This window comes from Amia ocellicauda, chromosome 3 (assembly GCF_036373705.1).
Source record: "Amia ocellicauda isolate fAmiCal2 chromosome 3, fAmiCal2.hap1, whole genome shotgun sequence".
NCBI classification, from domain to species: domain Eukaryota; kingdom Metazoa; phylum Chordata; class Actinopteri; order Amiiformes; family Amiidae; genus Amia; species Amia ocellicauda.
Window position 1 is genome coordinate 23,336,033 of NC_089852.1, and position 23,682 is coordinate 23,359,714.

The window sequence follows — 23,682 nt, forward strand, 5'->3', positions numbered from 1 at the left end:
TCATTTTGGCACAGACCAGTCTATACCGATAATTTGTTGTTTGCCAACAGCAGTGATCTGTAGTATACTTTAAAATTAAAAAAAACATGTAGGGAATGAATGACTCATTTACAGCATTTTAGTACAGTGTGTATGATAATTACAGATAAAATTAACCTCTAATAGCAGCACCAGTCCTCCTTGCACGTGTCCCTTTTCTGGTGTAGAATTTAAAATTGTTTAACTGAATTCTGGGGTATCGAGCTAAAACTTAACCAACCACCTGCAAAATGTTCTCTGAGATCCCGTGTCTGTATGCACACCATCCTCTTCCCAGGCAGCGCCTTCAAATTCCTCTCTGTGCCTTGCGTGGCATTCTTCATTAGGGTTGGTGCTGGGTTTGGAATTCACTCTCTCTCAGGAAATGAAAAAGAAAAAGCACAGAGCATTGCAAATACCACATTTAACCCTCTAGCGTCTGGAAGGAAACAAACAAAGAAAAACACTACTTACGAAAGTCTAGAAAGGGCAAAGTCCTCTGCACTGACAGTTCTTTCTGGGGCTCTGCTGTGTTGCCATTCACTAGATGGTGATATTTAGTGGAGTAAATCACCTTCACAATAGTCCTTTAAGTGTAGAGCCGAGATGTCTTTAAGCTCTTCCCCCAGCAAACCACAATGTAGCTGTGATTGCTCTTCAAAAGCACTCTCTTTCATGGCTCACTTGAAATATAATTATAACATGCTGCATTTTTTTATCTTTGAGACCTTGCAATTGGTACATCACTGGTAAATTGAATCTCATAAAGGTTTCATACAAGACTAATTACTGTTGGGGGGGAGGGTTAAATGTGCCAATAGCCTACATGGAAGCAGGCATTCCCTTCCTCTATTAATAACTGAATAAATATTTGATAATGGGATATGTTCATTATCTAAAGGTTGTTTTTGAAAACAAAGGGTGTTTTGCAAATGATTCCCCTCTTTGCAATGCGTTCAGGCAAAATAATCCCACTTCTATGACTTCACTGCTTCAACCTCAAGTTTTATGTTCCCAGTAGATTTAAAAATAATAATGAATCATCATACACCAATCAGTTACAATTAGATCATACAACTAAGCAAGATAATTCATGACTAATATCAAACCATATTTTCTTATTTCAAAGTGCTATATCTTCTCAACACTGTTTGCCAATAAATTAAATAATAAACTAACCAAAATGTTATTTTGTATAATGTGGTTGCTGTATGGTATCCGTTCCCTATACAGCATTCCTCATCAGATGGAAGTACTTACTCGCTGCCATGCCAACTTTCAGAGCCGTGAGGCATTTAGACTGCAGAGGTAAATTTGCCTCTTCTGTAACATATGTTAGTGGTGAGCTGAATAGGCCGAGCTTTGATGAAAGTGACAGAAATGCTTAGTCTTCAGCCATGCTGCAGTTCTGAAACTCAAAAGGTATTAAAATAAATAAATGGAATAGAACAAATGATTTTGTTTTCGGTTACTGAACCCTGCATCCAAGTAGAACATCTTGTTTATTTACAAATGAAGATTGTTTTTTTTCTGTGTACCTTTGTTTTCTTTTTAAATAGGGAAGTTTATGTGCTTCGAGGAGGTTGTATAGAATTTCATGTGTGTTTATGGACAGTAAAATATGTGCATGTGGGAAAACCTTATTCACATGGAAAGATGGATTTTATTTGGCATTCTGGGAGAGGTTATGGGCTAATGTATTGACTCTGTTCTAAAGCGGTCTCATCTTTTATACAAGGCAAGGCTCCAGTTGAGTCTTACTCCACAGGTTAGCAGTCTCCATTGCCTTGTGTGAACCATAAATCACATTCATAATGGGGAGCCAAGGGAGGCCCGTGTTTTATCATGTGGGTTAGTGTGCCACTGTTGGTGGTCTAGACCAGGTTAAGTCCAGTTCAGGTCAAACCATGAAACAGTGGTCATGGTTTCAGCTTTCAGGGGAAGGCAGCCGAATGTCACGAAGGCCCTGTCTGATATTATACATTTTTGGACAGTGTTCACAAAGAGGCTGGTGTCTGGCAAAGAGGAAGGAGCTGCCGGGAGGGAGGAGAGTGCTGATGAGAAGCCAATGAGGCTCTTTTTTTTAATTAAATGACATGTAGGTGCCCTGCATTTTGCTCATGGATATCAAATTGCTTTCTCCTTGGCCTGAAATCTGAGATCCGCCCACAGCAGGACACTGGGAGACTGAAATAATCTCCTGCTGAATCCAGGCTTCTTTGGGGGGTGCCCTGCAAAAGATCTTGATCTTGATCAGTCTGCTGCTTTGTGTCGTGTGCAGAGGGTGAAGGTTAAGCACGCACTGTTCAAAAGTGCAACAACAACAAAGAGATGCCTATTCAGCATTTGGTTACAGTTGTTCATATTCAAATGTCTTGTGAGATGACTCGCACCTGGGTTTAGTTTTTTTATTTGTTTCCCCCCTTCATCCATAGCACAGAACTTGTCAAGTAATTTTTTTTTCCACATGGATCAGTTAAATTACACTCCTTACCCATTTTACAGACATTGATCAGTACTAAATTAGGAACTGATAGCTTGGTAAAACTTTATTTGTTATTAGGTGTATAAAATCCATCTAATACAGCACTATTGGAGAAGTGCTCTACAGTGCCCTGTCCTGTATGGAACATTTCTCATTGTGTGTATGTTTGTGTGTATGCAGTAATGTTGCCTTCACTGCCCTGAGCTCTCAAGAGTCTCAGAAGCCCCTGCAAGTAGTGAGGCCAATTGTGTACCCCACAGAAGAGTGGAATTGACTCCTTTTTGAACGCAGGCCCTACACATTGCATAAGGCCATGATGCAGATAGATGGGTATTGTCTGCTTCATTTTATGCTGGGTGTTGTCAAGGCTGGGTACTGTATTGTAACAGAGCTTCATGTTCACTCTATTGCTGGAGGCAGATTTGAGAACGGGGAAGGGCTTGTTTGTGTTTGCTTGGTTGGTCGGGCAGTGGTGTCGCTGGTTTCCCATTGAGTGCAATCAGGGTCAGAGTGACCACTTAAGACTCCCCATGGCCTTCCCCGTTCCCACACGGGAACCTTGTCTTGAGAGAGGGGGAAAAAATAAAAATGACATTCTGGGGTTCAGTTGTGTCTCAGCAGGTGGTGGGCTAAACCAGATGTGGAATCTGTTGCCTCCAGATCCAGTTAGAAAGGAGCTTGACTTTTTGTAAGGGATTTCTTTCAAAGTATCCAGGAGGTGGGCTGTACGGATGTGAGTCGGGGATGAAACTCTTTATCACTGAGTAGAAGAAAGAGGAGTTATTTGACAGTGCTCTCTTGCCATTTGTCCTTTTGATTGTGTGTGTTTTCAAATAACCGTAAAAACCCATATGTAACTCATTTGCAGGCATGACCAGATTCCAGAGTCTGGAACATTAAACCCAAAAATGGATGGTGTAAATTCATAACAGGATAAAATGTTGTGCTCAATAATTGATGTCTGCAGAATTAAATGGACTTCCAGTCAAGATGTTTTCTGAGTGCAATACCTGCTATTTGGGTTTAGACCAAGAACGCTGGCCAATTTCATTTGGTTGTTCTATTCATTCATTCTCTCATTCAGTCATTGTTTTATTTCACATAATTGGTCATCTAAGTAAGTAACTGATATCAATAGAGGGAGTGATGGCCTTGGATGATGCAATTGGTTTCTGTCTCTGCCCCACTTCATTTTATTTGGATGTTTACAGAAGTAAACTTGGAGATACTGCAATGAAAGACCAGATTCAGGCAGATGTGGGGATTAACAGCCCATGGTTTAGCAGTAGTTTAGCTGTTGGCTGTTTGTAAGTCTTGGGTGGATTCGCCAATAAGCTGTTTGACATCCTGCCCTGCTGTGATCACTGTGGATATTCGCTTTTCACAGTTAACATGCTGTGTTTTTGATGATTAAACATGCAAAACTGGGTCAAGGTCATTTCAAGGCAATTCAAGAAGCATGTAGGTTGTATAAATGGACAGTTTTGCTTTGATATGAGGCAAAGTAAAGATCTCATTGCAGTTATTCAAGGTTGCCTTCTTATTTTTTTAATCTCTTCAGTAGCCCTATATATATTTTTACCATGGATACGTGTTTGTCTGGTGGGGATCTTAAGTTCGAGATAATCTCAGAGTATAACATTAGATACCCAGCAGGTATTGAGGTATCCAGTTTATTGGTGACTTTGAACCTTAATCTTAATTTTTTTTAAATTTATTTTAGATTAATTTAATCAACTGCATTCATTAAGATTAAGAAGTGGATTAAATAATTCAAACGTTCTTTAAAATAAATTGTCATGCCACTTTTTTTAGATTTTACGCTACTATGGGCAGCCACAGTACTCTGACATCTTTTATACTTATTGATGTTTTGCAGCTCCCAGAGAAGGCAATTGGAGTGAATAATCCTTCACACAGAGAGAGTCTGGGATTTGGCATTGGCAAAAACAAAAAAAAACAAAAAAAAACTGCAATATACTTCCTTCTCAGACAGCTGACCACTTTGAGTGCGTCACTCTTGCCAATTTCAAACATCTGTGAAAACACTTTCACTCTTGAGGGCTTCCCTGCAAAGAGAAAAGTCCTTTTAAATGCAACGCTGCTGGTTCCTTGAAAAGCACAGTTAAGACATCCGAGCCGCCGGAGCATGGAGTCGATGGAGATCCCCTCCTTGGAGTCCAAAGCAGAACGCATAGCCAGGTACAAAGCGGAGAGACGCAGGGAGCTGGCCGAGAAGTACGGCAACACCGAGGAGCTACCTTCCAAGTACATCCGGAGGGACAGGGAGGCAGTGGATGCCGGCCAGAGAGCCGACGCCAGCCAGAGAGACAGTGCTACGGCCGCAGACTCAAAGGAGAGGGAGGTGCGGAAGCCAGAGCCCTCAGAGTTCAGTCAGGGACTCCATGACATGCATGCAGCTCTCTCTCAAGACAGCAATGGTAACTTCAGTGTCAATGTGAACGAGACTGACAGTCTGCCCCATGTTCGAAGCAGCGAGGAGAGGACGGCACGGCTAATGGGAGAGACCCACACCCAAGACCAAGAGCCCCCAGCACTGAAAGTCTCCAACGGCACTGAGACGGACACCTCAGGCCCCAGTCCCCAGTACAGGTAAGATTTCCCATCATCCCCTTCATGTGTTATTGATGTAGCCTAGGTTGTAGCTAACCTTGGCTTATTTTGCATTTATTTTTGTGTTGTTTGTACCAAGCACACACTGGAAAATAAATGACCCTCAGCTTCTGCAAATGATAAAGTGCAAAAGTTCCACACCGTTTATTCCTATTGTTAAAATGTCATGTCTAATAGAGCGGCCGTGTGTTGACAGGATGAGACCAAACACCTTCACTGGTTACAAAAAACGTTTCTTGTGTCTTTTGGTGTGGGAAAAGTGGATGTTTAGGAGTTCAGTGCATGTCCAGTCTTGGCTGGAAAAGAGCCAAAAGACACATTTGTGATCACACAGAATTTGATTTTAATAGAGATGGTTATCAATAGTTTTAGTGGTATTCTCCATTATAGTTTGTCACAGCTGAAAGAAACAAGTCTTCAGATTGGGCTTCTGCTGAGGAGGTTAGAATGACCCTGAGAAGACGAACACTGAAGGACAGCTGCAACTGTGAACAGCACTTTATCAGAAGAAATTAAACTAACTGATTCATGTGGCAAGAAAATACACATTATTCATACATATGCTTTATTTGTGGGTGGCTCATTAAATACAAAACTATTTATGATCAAAAGTTATTTTTACTTGATTGCATAAATGGAATAGCCTGGTAATTAACATAACGGCAAAATCAATGTATGAACCTTTGAAATAACTTGAAGTAACTATAGAAAGTGAAACCATAGAAAGGGCCATTCACAGGATATAAAATTAAACTTAATCTGTTCTTATTTGAACACACTTCAAAGAAAAGCATAAAAAGAAAACTATTCTCATCTTGTCCTCTACTTAACAGATTGAGATGGCTTGTTTTTGTCTGCAGTCTTTTGAGAATTTGCCAGTCAATTTCAAACAGAAATGTATCAGACTTGTAACATCTTGTTCAGCCCCACACCCCCTCAAGGTACATTTCAAGCAGAAACCAAATATAAATCTGGATTTGTAACCAAACATGTACATAATTTGAAAAGGAGGTATTCTTTTATGACCTAGTTTGTGTACACTAGGAGGGTGATCTTTACTCCAGAAGCAATTGTGCCCTTCCTTTATCTAAAACCATAATGCATCCATCAACAGACAACTTCGTCTAATAAAAGACGTTGTTAAAGTCTTCATCTTGGTTGGTGAGCAAAATGAAAATTCCCCTAAATGTATGCAAGTGTGTAGTGCTTTGGAAGCTAGGACCCTAGGTGCACCAAACAGGAATATGCTCACTGGTGTCTGAGTACAGGCCTCTGCAGCACGGAGGCGGAGTCTGTGTTCTGGCACCAGCTAGGAAGCAAGGTGTGCAGCCTGACCGAGTGGGTGGGTCTGCTGCACAGAGTCAGTAAAGGCTTGCCTGCTTGGTTTGGCAACAAGGCAGAGCAAAACCGAAGGAGTGCCTCCCTCACACAGCTTGTCTTCAGACAAACCGCCAGGTCACAAATGGCTGCATTTGCTTTGGAAAAACTAATCGTCCATCGCTTCATCTAGACTGTTGGAGCTCCCAGCTGGGTAAAATAAATACATACTCCATACCGGATGCTTGGCTATTATTTTTGACTTGTTAATGCTGTAGGTCTGTGATCAGTAACTGCCAGTGATTTATATAGTTAGCTTCGACATGATAATTGTCTTTCATTAGCCAAGCAACTATATATGTATACAGATTTTGACCCTCATCAACTTTAGTCTGTTTAAATTAGCATTCTTCTATGTAGTTTTACTTTACAGAAAGTTATTATTTTAGGTTTGACAGATGACAATGATTGAAGTTGATTGCAGTGTGATTAATTTACACCCAGCAGGCAATTCTTGTACAAGGCAGCGTTATTGAATATTCAGATCTTATCCAGGGTCAGAATGTGGTTATTTTTAATGTTTTGATGGTTTTAGGGGATACTTGTCAAGTTTACATTTTCATTATAAATGGTTATGTACACCTTTAGACAGTTTAAAAAAAGTCTTTTTGGACAATTCCAACATCTCATCATGTCATACTTTTCCAACTTGCATGAGTCAATTGTATATCAAGTCACGTGACCGTTTTAATGGTTAATGTGAAAGATTTATGGAAAGTTGTGGTGGTCATTCATTTTAAAGAGCCATGAGATGATGAAACATGAATCGCAGCCAACAGTTTAAAAGTTGGCATTTATTTCTGGTTCAAGAGCACAGACGGAATGCCAAAAGCTCAATCCATTGCCCTGTTTCTCCAGTCTGCAAGATGTATTTTGTTTCTGAAGTGTAACGATCCCCTTTCACTGCTGGTTTATTATTACAGTATGACTGGTATTGTGAAGTGTTAGTCTAGTTTATCCAGGCCTTCGGAACACCTGGTTAGGTCAGTAAGACTAAACCTAAACTGCGCTGTGTAGTTTGAACGAGAGCAGCGTTGGTGTATTGGTAGATTGGATTACATTTTAGGGTCTTGAATGTAACCAAAAGCCTTGGAAACTTAAGAGGCGAATCACATTTGTTAACATGTCTCTCCTTAGAAATGAAAAAGACTGTGCTTGTGGGTAAACATTTTCAGTGCTGCTTTGAACAAACAAACCACAGCCAGCTCAGTGACCTTTTACTCCATTCATAAATTACATTCTATTGAAAAGAGACTGCGATCAGTTTCTGTCTCTAACCTAAATCACTTGGGTTACCAATGAGCACAGCTACTCTTGATGAGCCAAGCAGCCGCCTTTATTTTATTGTTGTTTTTCTGTATCATAAACTTTCTTTGCTCCTAAACTGGAGACCTCCGAACATTCGCTCTCAATGTGGGCAGCAGTAATTTGTGGTGTTGGGGACTCGCTCATCTGAGCAAACTGTCTGACCTGCTCTTCTAAGGAATGGGAAAAAGTGAGTGCATATCAGAGCAGTATTTTCGGGGCAGGGGTTGGAACAGCCCGCATCGCAATCTTTGTTTTCTGCCCCATAGATCTGTCATCAGTAGAGAACAGAAGACAGTGGGGTTTTTTTGGTGGGTGACCTCCTGCTTTGTTTTTTGCTGCCAGGGAGGTGGACTTGCCCCCCCACCGGCAGTGGTCCAGAGGCTGTGCCACCCTCTACAGCCGTGGTGACACCCCCACAGTGGCAGGCCCAATGCTGCTTCACACACACGTGTCTGTGGGTCACCTAAGGAGTAGCCTACTGCAGACAACGAATGGGAGGCCGGAGGAGAGAGTGTAGGTTTGGTGTCTTGGTGTGCACAGTGTGGTTTTCAAGTGTGGCCCAAGTCTAATACTTGTACTAACCACGCCTGTTACACTAAGGCTGTGTGAAACTGTTTTGTCACTTTTTATATCTAGATTTCCAATAGGGTGTTATTTTGTTTTTGTTTTTTTTGCATTCAAGTTCCTCATGATTGCGCTTTAATAAAATAAATGAGTAGTCCAACACTGAAGCTCAGTTTGCTCATTTAGTTTATCTTCCTTTTCTTTGCATGGTTTTCTGAGAGCTAGGCCTATATATCACTGTCTCGTCAAAGTTAGTCCCATTATTTGGCATAACCTTATAATGTTTGCATGTCTAAATAAAAAGTTTTCATGCAATCCAAACGGGTAACACCAAACGTTTACATGCGGGTAAGTGCTCCTCATTCCCCAGAAGTGAGGTTTGGTCAGTGCCTCAGAAGTTGAATATTTATTTTCTAGATTAGACGGCTGATACATTTGTTTGCACTTTGTCATCTATTATTATTATTGTACTGCAGTCCAATATGAAAAACGTTCATATTTTGTGTATTAGATATACGGTCCCTAAAATTGATGAAGCATGCTAAACTATTCCTAAACATCTTGCAGTATGCCTTCCTTTATACCCATTTATAGAACTGTGTATGATGGCTTCTCATAATTTCCATTGTGCTTCTTTCTTCCAGATAGTCAGTGAGTTGTATCCAGTCCTTGTTACTTATCTGTGTGCTTTGTACCTTGTCAAAAGGGCTAATGAACTGATTTGCAAATTCTCCTCTGCAGATTTCAAATCTCAAACCGTTTCTTTTATTGGCTTGGAGTGTTTAATTTGTGTTGTAAAATGCATTACACAGAGCAAATGGAGGATTGTGAGAGTGAACATTTAGCCAATAAAGTTCTGCTCTGTTGTTTTATTATGACTGAGAACATGAGGTTAAACAAAAACAAACAAAAAACCCACAACAAACAAAAATGATGAGCAAATGTAATAACAGGATCTGTCTGACAGACAAACTGATCTCCTCTTGCTGACATTTTGACTGTCGTTGGGTGTAACTCGGTGTTCCTTCATCGTATTACTATGTCCTTCAACCTGGAGGGCTGTCTCTCGGTCTGTCACTTGCAGCTGCCAGCGAAATCTCTTTTTATAAACCCTGATGTGATGGAAGCGCCTGTGGCTGGCATTCCTCAATCAATATCAGATTAATAATAGACGAAAACTTCCCGCTAAGCATGGTAGATCCAGACCCATCTCAATCAGTTAGGATTTCACTAAATAGAATTCCTGGTTGCATTTACCAGGCTAGTATGTTCCACACGTAAGTATTTTACTTCACACCAGGAGTCCAGCTCCCAGAATCAGCCCTAGATTCCATATCCTAATGTGTCCTAATGATTTAAGCGAATTGCTGTCAAAGGTTGTTTTTCAGCAGTACTGAAAGTCAGTCCAGTTTAAGTTGGAGTTAGACAGCTCTTGGCTCTTTCCCAATTAATCAGCTGCAGTGGCCTCATTTTGTTGTCAAAGCTGTTGTGTACATCTGAATATGCCATTTTAATCTGGTCATACTTATTTTTTGTTAGTTAGGTTTTTGCATGACCCTCTGTTTGTTGCTTGTGTTGTTATTTGCCATGCAAATGTCCAGCAGGTACATAACACAAACCATGTGTACAAAGAAGGCTAATGAACACCTGATTGGGAAGGAAGTGAGGAGAAAAAGCAAATTAAAAAAGCAAAAGTGCTTTTGGAGAATTACAGCAGGAAGGATGGCTTTGCGTTAAAGGAGACACAGCAAGAGTGTTGTCCCTGCTGAATGTGTGTGCTTATAGACCTCTTTAAATTATGACATTACTTTAGACTATGGAAAAGCAGTAAATTAGGTGATTTTTGGTTCCAGTTACCTAATTAAAACCTCAATGGGAGTGAAAGCCTGAGGCACAAAAGGCCTGGAATTTGAGGAATACGGTTTAAATGAGAGCGAATGGAAATCTGAAAGGTACTGTGAATCAAAAGAGGTCTTTGAAAAGCTTTGACTCGCTGAAGGGGAAGGTTTTAATAAAGTCTTTGTGTGAGAGGGTTCAGATTGTGACTAGAAAAGCCACCACTTTCCCTGGTAGTAAGAAATTTGAATGATTAACAGAAAGAAAAGGAAAGGCAATTGTAATGCTTCACAGCAGTCACTTTTTAATATAATTTTTTGCCCACAAAATGTTTTTCCTTCACATGTAAAACTCTGTTGCTGTAACTAGTTACCAAATACTTCATACCTCCTAAATATGACCGTGACTTTCAAAATAAGCCTCAAAAACCCCATGTAAATTAGCACACCCCTTTCAACTGATCTGGGTAGAGCTATAGGCACGGTTTGCTTCCTTCAGTGAATAACCATGGATGTAACCCACTTATTGAAATTGTAGCATGGAGGTATGTGCCCGAACCGCATATAGTGTCTTTGTGGTTGTTTGTATCCAGGCTGCGTTTCAGTTTGCAAATGTTTTCTGGTCGCTTTCTGGGGTTTTTAACTGCTCAACACCCAGTGATGTTGGGGTATGAGTAATGTTGCATAATAAGCTGCAGCATTAGAAGATCAGATGCATTTTTTCCCACACAATTAGGAGTAACAACTTAATGCGTGAGAATTGTATGGGCCTGCAATATGAGGGTAGAGCTGCCAGCCATCGAGAGAGAGGATGCATCTGCAGGACAAAATGAAAAGGATTTTAGATACACCATTTACCGTGGGATCAGAAAAGTTATTTCTGCTCAGAACTGCAGACTGAGTGAGTGCCAGAGCACCACAGATGGCTGACACTAGTGATGCTACTCCATTAAGTTGCTTTCCAAATTAATTTGTGTGTTTTGCAAAGTCATTCACAATAGCCTCTGAATGCAGTGCATAGAGAGACACCAGTTAGGAAAAGGATATTACACCATTTTGGGCAGTAGAGCTTACAAGAAGACCTTTAAGCAGATCTTTTCACATAATTTCTAAACCTTCAGAAGAAGCAGAATGGTGCAGGAGTAGGTAAAACGGCAACTGCCTCTCTAAACTGCAAAAAACAAAACCAATATTTAAAAAGTCTATAGAAAGGAACTCTTCCCCCACCCCCTCCATGCAGTGTCCACACTAACATTTGAGAATCCTGCTGTGTGTGTTGTTTCTGTAATGTCTTGTCAGACTTTATGCCTCCTCACTTCTTTTTCCTTCTCATTCTTTCTCTCCTTGCTTCCACCCACTCCTTAAAGTAACCCTGATGCCGACCTTGTGGCCTCATCTCTTGACTTGGCAGTGAGGCCGGGGGTCGAGGGGGGGCGTCGCAGGAGCCGCCGCTACCTCCCTGGGGGGGCGGGCAGGAAAACATGCGACCGCTTCAGGACTCAGCCAATCACGGCCGCAGAAGTGCTGGATTCTAATGGGTAGGCCCGGTGTGCAGTGGGGCAGCATAGATGGACTGGGTCGCTTGCCATGATCATGGGCTACAGCAATATATGTTGTCATCCATCATACTGTACAGCTTTGCATGTGTTGTAACATAATCTGTAACTCTGTGTTATTGTATCGCAGGCAGGCACGGAAAATGTTGGTGCTGCGTTTTGCAGGGAGATGTATATTTTTACTCATCAGACTGTTCAGTGCTTTTATGCAAAGCTGAATCTTGAAATAGTCCAGGAAGGGATGAGTGTTTATATAAGACAACCTGTAGCAGGTAGATCAAGCTACAGTGCAATGGGAGTCATATTTATGTTCCTTGTTTATGGAATGGCTTCTGTGATGGTTAAATCAGTAGGTTTTATCTACTGACCTACTGTCATTGGTTTGATGGTTTTGCTCTTTCTTTTTCAAGGTCTGGTCTCATTAGCAGTTGTGTTTGGACAGATAATACTTGCATCTAACTATTTCAACTGATATTGAGCTATTATAAAGGTCTTCTGCACAGCTCTGCGTGCCAGATGCATGTGTTTGTGGCCGTTCCTTTTTGTGCTCTGTTGTCATGCCGGGGTGTTATCTCTATATGCTCTTCGTTAAAATAGTCTAGTAATGCTGAGTATTTGTGTGTCACTGTGCTGTGCAGACCATTGCATTTCTGCACATCCTGCACTGTCATTGTGGTGGCAAATTTATATTTATATTTCAGCAGACTGAAGGCTTCAAAGGCAATATTGAGGTCTTGCCAGGGGGCGTTCAGTTTTAATTTATCAGTATTTCAAAATGTGTGGGGTGGGCAATAGTTCCTTTTTATATCATGTTAAAATGAGTCTGTTTAAGGCTGTTGCAGAGCTTTCCCATCACACCCTATTGAAGTCACCTGGAGGGCAAACGTAAAGAGCAAGTCATACCGTTCTAAAGAATATAATATATTTCAAGTCACCCATCATTTTCTCTTGTATACTTGGACTCCTGACTTTACCTATGACATCCTGAGTCAGTATTGTCTTGCTGCCAGTGAATGGATATGTAGCATGATAAAATACAAAAAATTATGTTCAATATTGGGTATTTAAAGGGCAGGTCAGAGCTCCTGAGTGTAGACAATGGGTAAGAAAAATCTAAGCTTTTTCAGGGTGAGAGTTAAGGAGAGATTAGACTACTTAAACAGCACTAACATTGCCAAAAAATGTTCTAAGGTTATATTTTTGAAGAAACCTGCTCTTTAAAATCTTCAGCTGAGGCGATCAATTGATCTTTCTTTAATAATAAGGTTATAATTCCTGTCAAGTATGTTGACTCAGTGTGTTTGAACAGTTACCACAGACTAAACAAGCATATTCAAATCATAAAAGACCTTTTGTACAGTAGATTGTCATACCTGATTTTTTTTATTAAACCATTCGTTTGTCAACTTGCTGTACACGGAGCTGCCTTCTGTGAGATGCAGGCTAAAGTTCCCTGCTTATTTACTGTGGTCAAGGTTGCGTTGTCAACATGTTTTTTGTCTTTTGTTCCCTTGCAGCTCCGTGGAAGCCAAGAAAGGCGAAAAGCCCAAAGGTAAGCTTCTCTTTCAAAAGATTTCCTTTATTTAAATTTAAGAAAAAGAGCGAGAGATCTGAAATGGATATCCTTCATTTGTATACTTGGACCATAAGAGGATTGCAAAACAGGCATGTGAGTTTAAGGAATGGTACGACCCAGATAATGATAATGACCATTTCGGCTGAACTGTAACTGAGTACAGATTGGTCTGGGTAATAATCAACATGTGGTTAAGAAGCCGGTCAGTGCAGTAGTTAATCTGGCTTGTGAATTTTGAGTTCACTATAGAAAACTAAAGAGAAGTCCGTCTTTGTGTGAGTAGACCATATTGGAGAGAAGTAATGAAGATGAAATGACAACCAAGATGAATGCAGAATCTGCAGGACGAGGCCTGCGCCACATCAGGGATTGTGTAACGAGGGAAGCGGCAGGTGTGTGTGACATTGGTAGCTTTTGAAGGCAGGTGTGTGCTCTGTATGCCTGGGAGTTATACACAGGCCGATTGTTTCCAAAGGTCTCCGATGTTTACGGATGACCTCAGATTGATTTGTCTGCACATTTTTTTCACGAGCAGAGGCCAGTGTCAGAGTCAATTTAGGAGCCGCCCCTGCGGGAGGTGCTGTACATTTGTGCACTGTGTGGTAGCTTTTTGGATGAACACTGCGTTTACCTGAAATAAATGCATCTGTGACAATGCATGGGAAACTAGGCTTTTCAAAAGAAATACAGGGAGTAGCCCTGCAGCTATCCCTGGCACAGGAAAACACCTGTTTAAAGGCTCAGTGTTGGAAGATGGTCTGTGATGATAGGATTGTGGAAGCTTTGATGGCCATTGTGAAGTAATCCCCCCCCCTTCCAAACCCAGCTTTTCAAACGTACTTCACCGAATTGTTTCCCCTGAAATGGAGTGCTTATCTTATCTCCTCCTTGGTTAATGGTATAAACTACACAAGCCAACCTCAAACCCTTTTAGTTAGTTTCTTGTATATAGCTATGAACCTTCTCGCCCAACTATGCATACCCTTTCTGTAGAAGTAAAGGGTATTACTCTGTACACCAGAATATATTGAGTTTTTTTGTTTTTAAGGAAGAGTTTGTGAGCCATAGTGGGTATTTCCTCAAAAATATTCCTTCTTTACAGGCAAAGATTGCAGGGATTGGGTTTGTATGGAGGATGCAGTAAATAAACAGGCATTGGTGTACACACACACACACACACACACACACACACACACACACACACGGTGTAATATTTCAACAGTGTCTGTCTGGTAAACAAAGCACTAATACTGCAGGCTGTGGAAGAAGTGGCTCCGCTGGGTATTTTGTCAATGGCTGACACCATGTATATATATGTGTGTGTGTGTGTGTGTGTGTGTTGGAGAGGGGAGGTCATGTGGTCCTGGGAAACAGACAAAGGGGCTATCAAGCAACCACCCACGACCCCCCTCCCACTCTTGTCCTCAGACTGCTGTTGTAATGATAGCAGGGCGCACACGCACACACACACGCACACACTTTTTCCACAGGGCAGTGTTCCTATTTGTTTCCTATGAATGCCAATGCAATGGCGCACTGTAGTCACTCCTAATGTTAAAAGGAGCAGACCCCCCCCCCATTGTTCACTGCCCTGACGAGTTTTAACAGGTGTACTGTACTCTCAGTCCAAAGCTTGATGGGATGAAAGTGCCTGTGCTTGTTTCTTCAGCAGCTGTGAGGGACTGGAAATGGACAGTAGTCTCAAGTACACAAGCCGCTACCAGTGGAAGCTGATCTCTCGGTAGTGGTTTTCATTGGACTTAAAATTCATCTAGGTGTGTGAACACTGAAAAGAAAGTCACCTTACTTAAATCTTGGGAAAAGTGTGCAGTATATTTATGTGACATTTTATTTTTAGCCGCCACACCATTTGCTCTTCAAACATCTCGTGTTTAGTAAACCAGTAAGTGCCCGCAGTCTGATTCGTGTATCACATGTGCCGGTTGTGTTCAGACCAGCCTGCTTGCCGCACCTCTGTTGATTATGTGAGCTTGGCTTGAACATGGAACAGCTTTACAAACTGTATTCTTTCAGAAAAGTGGTTGTGATTTACGTATTAGTTAGCAATCCCACATACCATGACACCTCCACAACCTCAACCGGGAGGGAAGTCCCTTTGTAGTCCTTCTCCATGGGATTGAAGGAGACTGCTCTAAAGGACTGAACATGGTTCCCTTGTTCCTTACAGCAAGGTGATGAAGGAATTAGACTGAGTCGGACTATCCACTGGTCCTCCTACATCGCTGCTGGGAAATCTCTCCAGACTCTGAACTTTTCTCGGCTGCCTGCATTCATTGTTCAGCCTTGTGTTCACAGCTTAACAGCTGTGAGGGGCACAGAGATCCCCAGCTAATTCAGTCACAGGCCAGATACCAGTCATGACCGCAGTGTAAATAACATACAAAATGCAGAGTCTTATCAGCTCATTGAGAATGGCATGCAGGATTGATTAATTTGGGGGGGGTTCAGAGAATTCATTTGGACTGCACAAGTACTAAACAGAACAGGCACCAACATGCTCAACCTTAGATAGCTTGTCATAGTGCATCCTACATTTCATTCAAAAACCTTCTCTATAATAATTGCATGGGGGTTGGTATGTTATGCAGCAAATATATTCAGTCAGTGCTGTGGGTAAATGTGGTATGTTTGATCTTGATATGATATTGTAGTGGTCTTTAGAGCTGTGATTCCAGGACTTCAGGACTGACACTTCAGACCCAATGTTTTCAATCCTCCGTTTGGGACTTTTCTGGGAGTTTTCCATCTTGACAAAGACCAGTTCTGCTCCAAACATATTATATATTTAAAACCAGGATCTCCTATACTTTGAGCCACACTTTTAAAAGATGAGATGATGGGTTGATCAGCTTTGTTATAGGGTCACAAAAATCATTGGGGAGCTTAAGATCAGTAGATATTCAGGAGGAAAGAGGGGGAGAAAAAACTAAACCAGTTTTCAATTTTGATCTATACATTTTTATTCTATTTTAAAGCATTAAAAGAATTGTGAGAGTAGTTGGGCTGTAGCGTATCAGAGCTCAAAAGTATGATTGTCTTCGACATTTGAAATCTCAAAAAAGAAACCCCCCAAAAAACGAAAACATGTTGCTCTGGGCCCCCTTCGTTGCTCTGGAGTTTATTTTGCTTTGAATGGTGTGTTTTCCTAAGATGTTTTTGTGTGTGTCTGTGTGTATTCACAGCTGATGTGAAAACAGATGACAGAGCCAAGATGAGTGTTGCTGCCAAGATGTCTCTGTTTAAAGTAAGTGCTCAGGGCCACTTGAGGAAATTAGAACTGATCTGAGGAATGGCCAGATACAAGCATGAAATGTGAACCTTTCCAATTGGATCTGGCCCTCCAGCTAGCACCACTCCATGGCACACTTTATTTTAGATTTGTCTCTTTAAAATCCTCTTGAAGTTCACTGCTGAGCCCCATAGTCATGCCCAGATTCAGTCTTTTCATAGTATGGATGTGAAATTGTCCAAAAAATTTCTTGTTAAAGGGTGTTAGATAAACCCAATTATATGAAATGCCCTTGCTTACTTGTCAGGACCCTCAAATGATGGCATGTGATGTTGATGGTTTTACTATCAATTAAATTATATATCATCAGGCAATGGGATGTGCAGATGTTCAATGTTAATGGACAAAAGTGTTTAAAAGCTCGTTGTTCAATGGAAGTCAATCATAACATGCAGGAGCTGGGAAACACAGAGGTGTTTATATTAAGATTAGGAGGAAATCAGCTGGGCAGAGTCCAGAGCCAGACACTGAGAAATGATTAACGATCTCCATTCACTTACACCTAAGCCATCCCATCTACAGACCAGGTGTCAAAGCCTGAGAGACTCCTTGCCCTATGGGACTGGCACCCTTCCTTTCAAATCTCCAGGGATAGAACCTTTTCCCACTCAAGTCTTCATCAAAGCTCTAAGGCATCTTATAGTCATCAACACACTGCACAAAAGTGGTGCAGGGTCCTTTTGAAACTCCTTTGGAAAATCTTACAAGGTGTATAAAGGATAAAGATATTAAATTAATAAATACAATTTGTTTTTATTGCAAGGATTCATACTTGTTCCAGGGCCACCAGGCTTTAGAAAAATATTTTGCAAAAAAAGTCTAGTTTATTTTGAGGTTGTGCGCCAATAAAAGAACCACGTCCCTTAATGCTCTGCTCTCCAAGGCTTTGGCTGAGATAGTGCTCGGTGCACAAGTCCCTGGGCCTGTGTGACAGAGCTGAGCCACAATGCTGAGAATCAGTATCTCTGCCTGCCCAGCTCCCTCTGGGCCTATTCCAGAGGAGACTCTGCCTTTCCCAGGCTGTGTGTTTAGTTTCACTGGGGCCACCCAGCATGGTCCATCGCTCCACATGAGATACTTTGGCAGTCACCTGTGTGGGATTTGGGTCATGTTCTAGAGGAAGTGGACAGTGGGGTGGGTCAGGCAGCAGGCAGCACTGTGTATAAATATAATCGCAAATGTCTTTGCCCCCAATGGCTACCTCGTCGCATAATGGGGTTTGGTGTGGGATGGTGTGGCTGCACTCATGATCTCCTCATGCTCTGTTTCAGGAGTTGGAGAAGACCATCTCCCCTGAGGCCTCCTCCTTCCTGAAGCCTCGCTCCAGCACTGCTGCCCAAGAGAGACGTGTCCGCCGCTCCGTTGACCGCTCGCGGACACAGCCAATCACCACTGAGGAGATGGTAGTGGCCAACAGGTACTGTACCACTCACTGGCTCCACACAAGTCTGTGGCACATTTGTCTCCCACGAGGAAAAAATCTAAAAGTTTATTTTGTCATCTTGGTAAAATATGAGAGACTGTAGAAGGCAATCTAAATCTTTCTTTATATTTTAATATTTTACTGAATTTGTATTGCTTCTGAATAAAACTTTTAAAGCAAGTTGTTCTTTATTTATGTACTGTTTGAAATTAGATTAACAGTTGGCATTAATAGTTGCAGAATTAAAGCTTTTGGTTGTGCCATTTGAGTGCTCTTTAGGGAAATTTTCCTGGAATTGTATGCCAGTGAATTTCACATTTTTGCCAGACTCCAGAGAAAACCCAGAGCCAGTTTTCTGATCCAGATCACAAGGCGTGGGCGGCTGATGTATGAGGTGTGGAGCCTGACTGTTCGCTGCTGTTCCTCCACAGCCTGTCTGTGTATCTTGGCCAGCAGTGGTGCAGCAAGCAGTGTGCTGGCCTCTGATAGTGCTACTGCCTATCCAGGCCTGTGTGTGCTAAAAGCCGAGCAGCCTGCTGCTGCAGATTAGAGATTAAAGTAACAGGACAGCATTTTACCTGCTTTGATCAGTGGCATATGAACTGAGTAGATCTAGATCCTACCATTACCTGTTTATCTCTTTGCCTTCAAATCCTACAGTGAAATGTGAATGCTAATTTAAAAAAATAAAAATAATGAATGAATGAATGAAAAACAAAAGAAAGTGATCACGTATTTAGATGAAAGGAAAGCGATTTTCTCAGAAAAATAAAGATTTTATAGAAAGCTGAACATCGCTTTAGATGTGTTCAGGGCGTCTCCCTTGTTTTGGTTTCCTCAATGCACAGAAAAACAAGCAGACAAAACAAAGCCTCTGGTCTCTGGTGACATAAACACTTCTTTCATATATGCCCAGCAACACAAGTAAACAAATCCTAAGCAAAATTAATCCAATGGATACATCCATAATATGTAGCACATGGGGACTGGCATTAGCTGTCAGCCACTCACATTTGTTTCAGAGAATGTGGGATTTATTGTTTTTTGAAATATTGGTCTGTTGTGGCACTGTTTTGATGTAGCTAAGAGAAGTGTCCCCATGGACTTTATTTCCTCACCAGATTTCCTTTCAGAGAACAAACGGGATAGTGTGTTCCCCCCATAAACACAAGTACTGTCCAGTGTCAGATGAGAAGTTACCTTAGGAAGTGTTCTCGAGTGCCTTTTAAATAAAATAAAATCTTTTTTTTAAACCATAAATGCAGCTGTTTTTACACATTAACAGAAAAGCATGATTTAAGAACAAAATGTTATAATGTTTAAAAAATACTCAACATAACTGCTAAACAAATACTTTACCAAGACAGGAGAAAGGAATGCATGACTAGTGCTATTAGACTTGACTCTTGCTGACTGGTCACCAGGACTCTTCTTTTCCCCCACTCGACTGCAGCCTCCCAAAAGCAGTGGTGCCAGGCGAGTCCCAGGCTGCGCAGGCCGCTCTGGGGGAGAAGCCCGTGGAGCATGATGAGAACTCCAAACTGACCCTGAGCGAGAAGCTGGCTCTCTTCAACAAGCTGGCCCAGCCGGAGAGTAAGCCCATGCTGCCTCCTGAGGCCGGGGAGTCCAAACGCAGGCAGAAGGGGGCTCGCTACCGCACACAGCCCATCACCATCAATGAAGTAGAGCTGGTAAGTTAGTTATGCTCATAATACAATCCCCTATACCTTGCAGTGATGCCGTTTGTGTCGAGTGTCCATTGTGTTCTGGAATGTGCTTTTACTTCAGGGCACAGCCTACATTGTGTAAATACAAACCATTTGAAAGCTTTACTTCCTACTGGACAGTTGTAACATTTGTTATATTAAGTGTACATTTGTTTTAGTTTTCCTTTGGAAACTTAATCCATCACTAGATCAGTCCCCTTGTTGTCTTATTCCTGAGACGCCAAGTCTAGTCACGAATAATAGTCAGAAAGCTGATTTCAATAATTGTCCTCATTCAGTCCCTGGAATATGTGCAGTTAAGTTAGTTGGCACTAGATAGAGGCTTCAGCCACATTAGGAAAAAACAACAGTTGTAATGCGTGTTCCACTAAATCTGATTTGTGTCTAAAAAGTTCTGTCCACAACACTCCACTATTAGTGTGGAAATGGCAGTGGATTTCAACTGCTGCTGTGCCTGTGTTTTCCAAACTGGATGTGTCGGCATCAGTAGGCCACATCTGGGGAACATTAGCAAGCTTGCTCTGTTCTGTTGACTGGATTTCTGCTCCTCCTTTATGTAGGGGTTGGGGGGAGTGCTTCTCAGTGTAAAATCCTGTTTCATCCCTGACATTTTGCCTCTGGGGGCAAGCGAAACTGCTTGTGATATTGTCAGTGATGAATCGCTGTAGTGAGAGTTACAATATGAATTTGCAGTACTCCCACGAGAGCACTTATGAGTTATTAGATCCTGGTGTCAGGGTTCCCCCAAGAGACCACCAGCGTCCTGATATACATTGTGATTACCTATTTTAATGTCTTAGGAATGTCTTTATCATTTTTCAGCTTCTAAATCATGCTCAAGGTGGTTTTAATTTCACTTAATGTTATTTGGGTTTGGGGGAGGAGTTTATGTATCTTAGCAACCGCTGTATGGAATGTAACGGGACCCCTCCACTCTCCTTAAGAAACGAGAAAAGCTTCGACTGCTATCAAGCATAATTGCACTAGATGTTCTCCACAGTCTGAATCGCACTGATATTTTCCATTGCAACTAGCTGACCTGGGTCAGTTATAATTAAAATCACAATTATAGCCGTTTTGTTCACACAGATTGTAATTCCAACCCTGCTATTGTGTTCAGTTAAAATTACCTGTGTGCTCATGCTGCAGTGATTACCATTATGCCAAAAAGTAATCGAGAGAGACATCAAAACGGGCATATGGGTTATTATAACTGTAATAGTCATTTAGAATAAAAGTTAATCGACACAACTTACCAAATTTGCTTATGAAATGAAGAAAGCGTGACGGTGAAATGGCACTAAACAGTGTTGGTCAGCTATACAGATTACACAGTACCTTTAGTAATGAAGTCATAGTAGTGTGCCAAGGGTCAGCCATGCTGACTGAAACATAGTGATTTCCTTGATCTTTATTAAGATTTTTATCTTGTGTATGCAGGCAGTCTGGAGAAAGGAATCCATTAGTTTTCCAGCAGCACTCCGTGAAATAGTGCAAAGAAGAACTGTTGCCTTGTCTGATTCAAAGTGCTGCATAAAGTTTGCCTTCACTTCTCTTTGTCTCGTCTTGGGTTCTTTGTGCATCTTTGCCATATTCCCATTTGCAAGTCACTGGTTGGCAGAAGTCAAGTTTCTCTTGATCTCTTGCAGCTCCAGAAGGGTCCCATTCAACTGCCTCCGCTCCACCTCACCTCCCAACTCTCGGACAGGCAGCAGGCCCAGGCAGTCAACCTGAAGCCCAGTGAGGTCAGGCAGCCGAGTGCTGGAGAGAAGGAAAGTGTGAGGGCCGACAGTGGGGAGACGAGGCCTCCCCAGCGCCGAGATTCGGAGCCGCGCGAGATCAAGGGCATCCTGAAGAAGCGAGCCGCATCCATCGAGTGTGAGAGCGGGCCAGAGGGCAGCCAGACAGGCAAGGAAGCTGAGGTGGAAAGGGGAAGAAGGGCATCTGAGCCTTCTACAGCCAGCCAGGAGGGTGGCACCGAGAGGGGGGCCCCTTGGCGACGGAATAGAGAACTCAAGATGAGCGATGAAACTACAGAGGAGACGGCCGAGGCGGAAATATTGCTGGGGGAGGACGTGGATACTCGCACCGAAGAGCCTCCCTTGCCCAGGTCTGAGAGCGGCGAGGTGTTCACCTCCGAGCCCAGCACCTCTGGCTCTGCTCCTTGGAGACAGAGGGACAGGACCAGCTCCTCCAGCTCCAAAGAGGATGTGGCGGTCAAGTCGGTCCCCACTTCACCCCCTCCTCAGAGCACCCTGGCTCGCTCGCCCTCCCCCGAGGACCAGCACCCTCTGGATAATGATGAGCTTTCTTCTCAGTCTGAGGAAGGAGACTTGTTGGACAGCTCTCTGGATTCCAGCCAGGGATCGTCTTTGAAAGAAAGGTACTCGGAGAATCCTGGCTGCACTGCTCTTCTCTTATGTTAACTGGATTTTACAGAAAACATTGTTAAACACACCTGATTCTTAATGAAATTAGTGAGCCTGGATTTAATTGTGTTTTATGGTCTTTCTAGAGAGATGTACTGTAAGAAATGAACAAGGTTTCACTTGCCCTATCAGGAGGGTGTGTCCCTGCCCTACTGTGTGATTGTTGCATCACAAACATATTCTAAAAATACATTTCTGGAGACACCGCCTGTTGTTAAATATAGCTATTAAAAAATCCTGAGGTAGCAAGCAATGAATGTAGCGTTGAAATTAGTAATTGAGCGACACTTCTATGTGACTAATCTGTGAAAAATAATACAAATAAACTAGTTGGGGCTTATGTTTTGGAGTGCTCCGGGGTGCTGCACAGCTTGCCGTCTCCCCTTTCTGACTCCCCTAGTGTCTTGACAGAATGACACACCTGAAGACTGGGGAAAAAGAGCAGAAGATTGTGTCCAAAAAGAAGTCCGGTGATGTGATCCAAGTGTCCCTCGCTGACCGTTACAATAAACTGCAAGACGCAGAGAATGCCTGGAGGAAGAAGGTAAGGTACAGAAGACTGTACATGTGGGTCTAGTTGGTAAACTATGCATTCACTTCCCGTACTGATTTTCCCACCATGTTTGCCATTCATCAGATGGGTAAGTAATGAGGATCAGTCCATCACTAAATTAAAGAGAGCGAGACTTAGCTGGCTTTACAAGACTGTAAACACGTCTGCCAGTGTTGAGATAAGGGTCAGTAATGGGAGGATTATTTTTTAAGAGCTTCTAGCGGGAAAAAAAAAAAAACATGATTCTTGATTTATTTATTACTCAAATTTACTGCCATCCTGGAAATACTTTCTATGAAACCAAATCTTTGTTTCACTCTTCAAGCAATCAACCTGAGACGTGGTGTATGTGGTATGTGTGTGTGTATATCTTCGTGAGGAGACTGACCTGTGTGGTTTATTCAGTGTGCTTCGCACGTGTTCATCTGATGACACTTTGGCCATAAACAGTGAAGTTCTGTATTTAATCAGGTGGTCTACAGCTTACATCAAATTATTATAATTAATGGTTTTAACTAGAGTTATTACTGTAGCCATTACTCTAAAACAATCCAGATGTGAAATGAAATACAAGAAAAGGTTAAAATTAAACCGAAAATGCATTGAGGAAACGCCAGTTTAAGATTAAAGATCATTTTGATTAATTTATTATTAGTCGAAGAATTAAGTACTCCTTCAACGACCTGTATATAAATTCTTACTGTGATTAAAATCCCTTTTTCCACTGGTTGGAACCGAGTCGGGGCAGAAGTCAGACAGACAGATGGTGTAGGTTCTGAAAAGGGACAAGCCTTCCTATATATATTTTTTAAAATATTCGGTGAGACTGGAAAGTATTGCTCGGCAATCGCTGATTCAGCCGATTGCAGGGGTGCAGAGCCAAAGGG

At 42.0% G+C, this 23,682-nt stretch overlaps 1 protein-coding gene across 5 annotated transcripts in view; it reads left to right on the plus strand.

Moving 5' to 3' along the window:
* svild (supervillin d) overlaps positions 1-23,682 on the plus strand; it is a 58,700-nt gene that overhangs the window by 11,472 nt on the left and 23,546 nt on the right. For 2 of the 5 annotated variants that reach the window (XM_066698548.1, XM_066698547.1), the window contains exons 2-9: positions 4,383-5,116; positions 11,589-11,759; positions 13,295-13,329; positions 16,557-16,618; positions 17,935-18,080; positions 19,540-19,777; positions 21,463-22,196; positions 22,654-22,786. In XM_066698548.1, the coding sequence (XP_066554645.1) occupies positions 4,653-5,116; positions 11,589-11,759; positions 13,295-13,329; positions 16,557-16,618; positions 17,935-18,080; positions 19,540-19,777; positions 21,463-22,196; positions 22,654-22,786 (1,983 nt within the window). In that variant the 5' untranslated portion in view covers positions 4,383-4,652. Of the gene's footprint in view, positions 1-4,382; positions 5,117-6,532; positions 6,669-8,175; positions 8,336-11,588; positions 11,760-13,294; positions 13,330-16,556; positions 16,619-17,934; positions 18,081-19,539; positions 19,778-21,462; positions 22,197-22,653; positions 22,787-23,682 lie in introns of those variants that run through there. The other 3 variants (XM_066698550.1, XM_066698549.1, XM_066698551.1) reach the window with 3 other exon arrangements.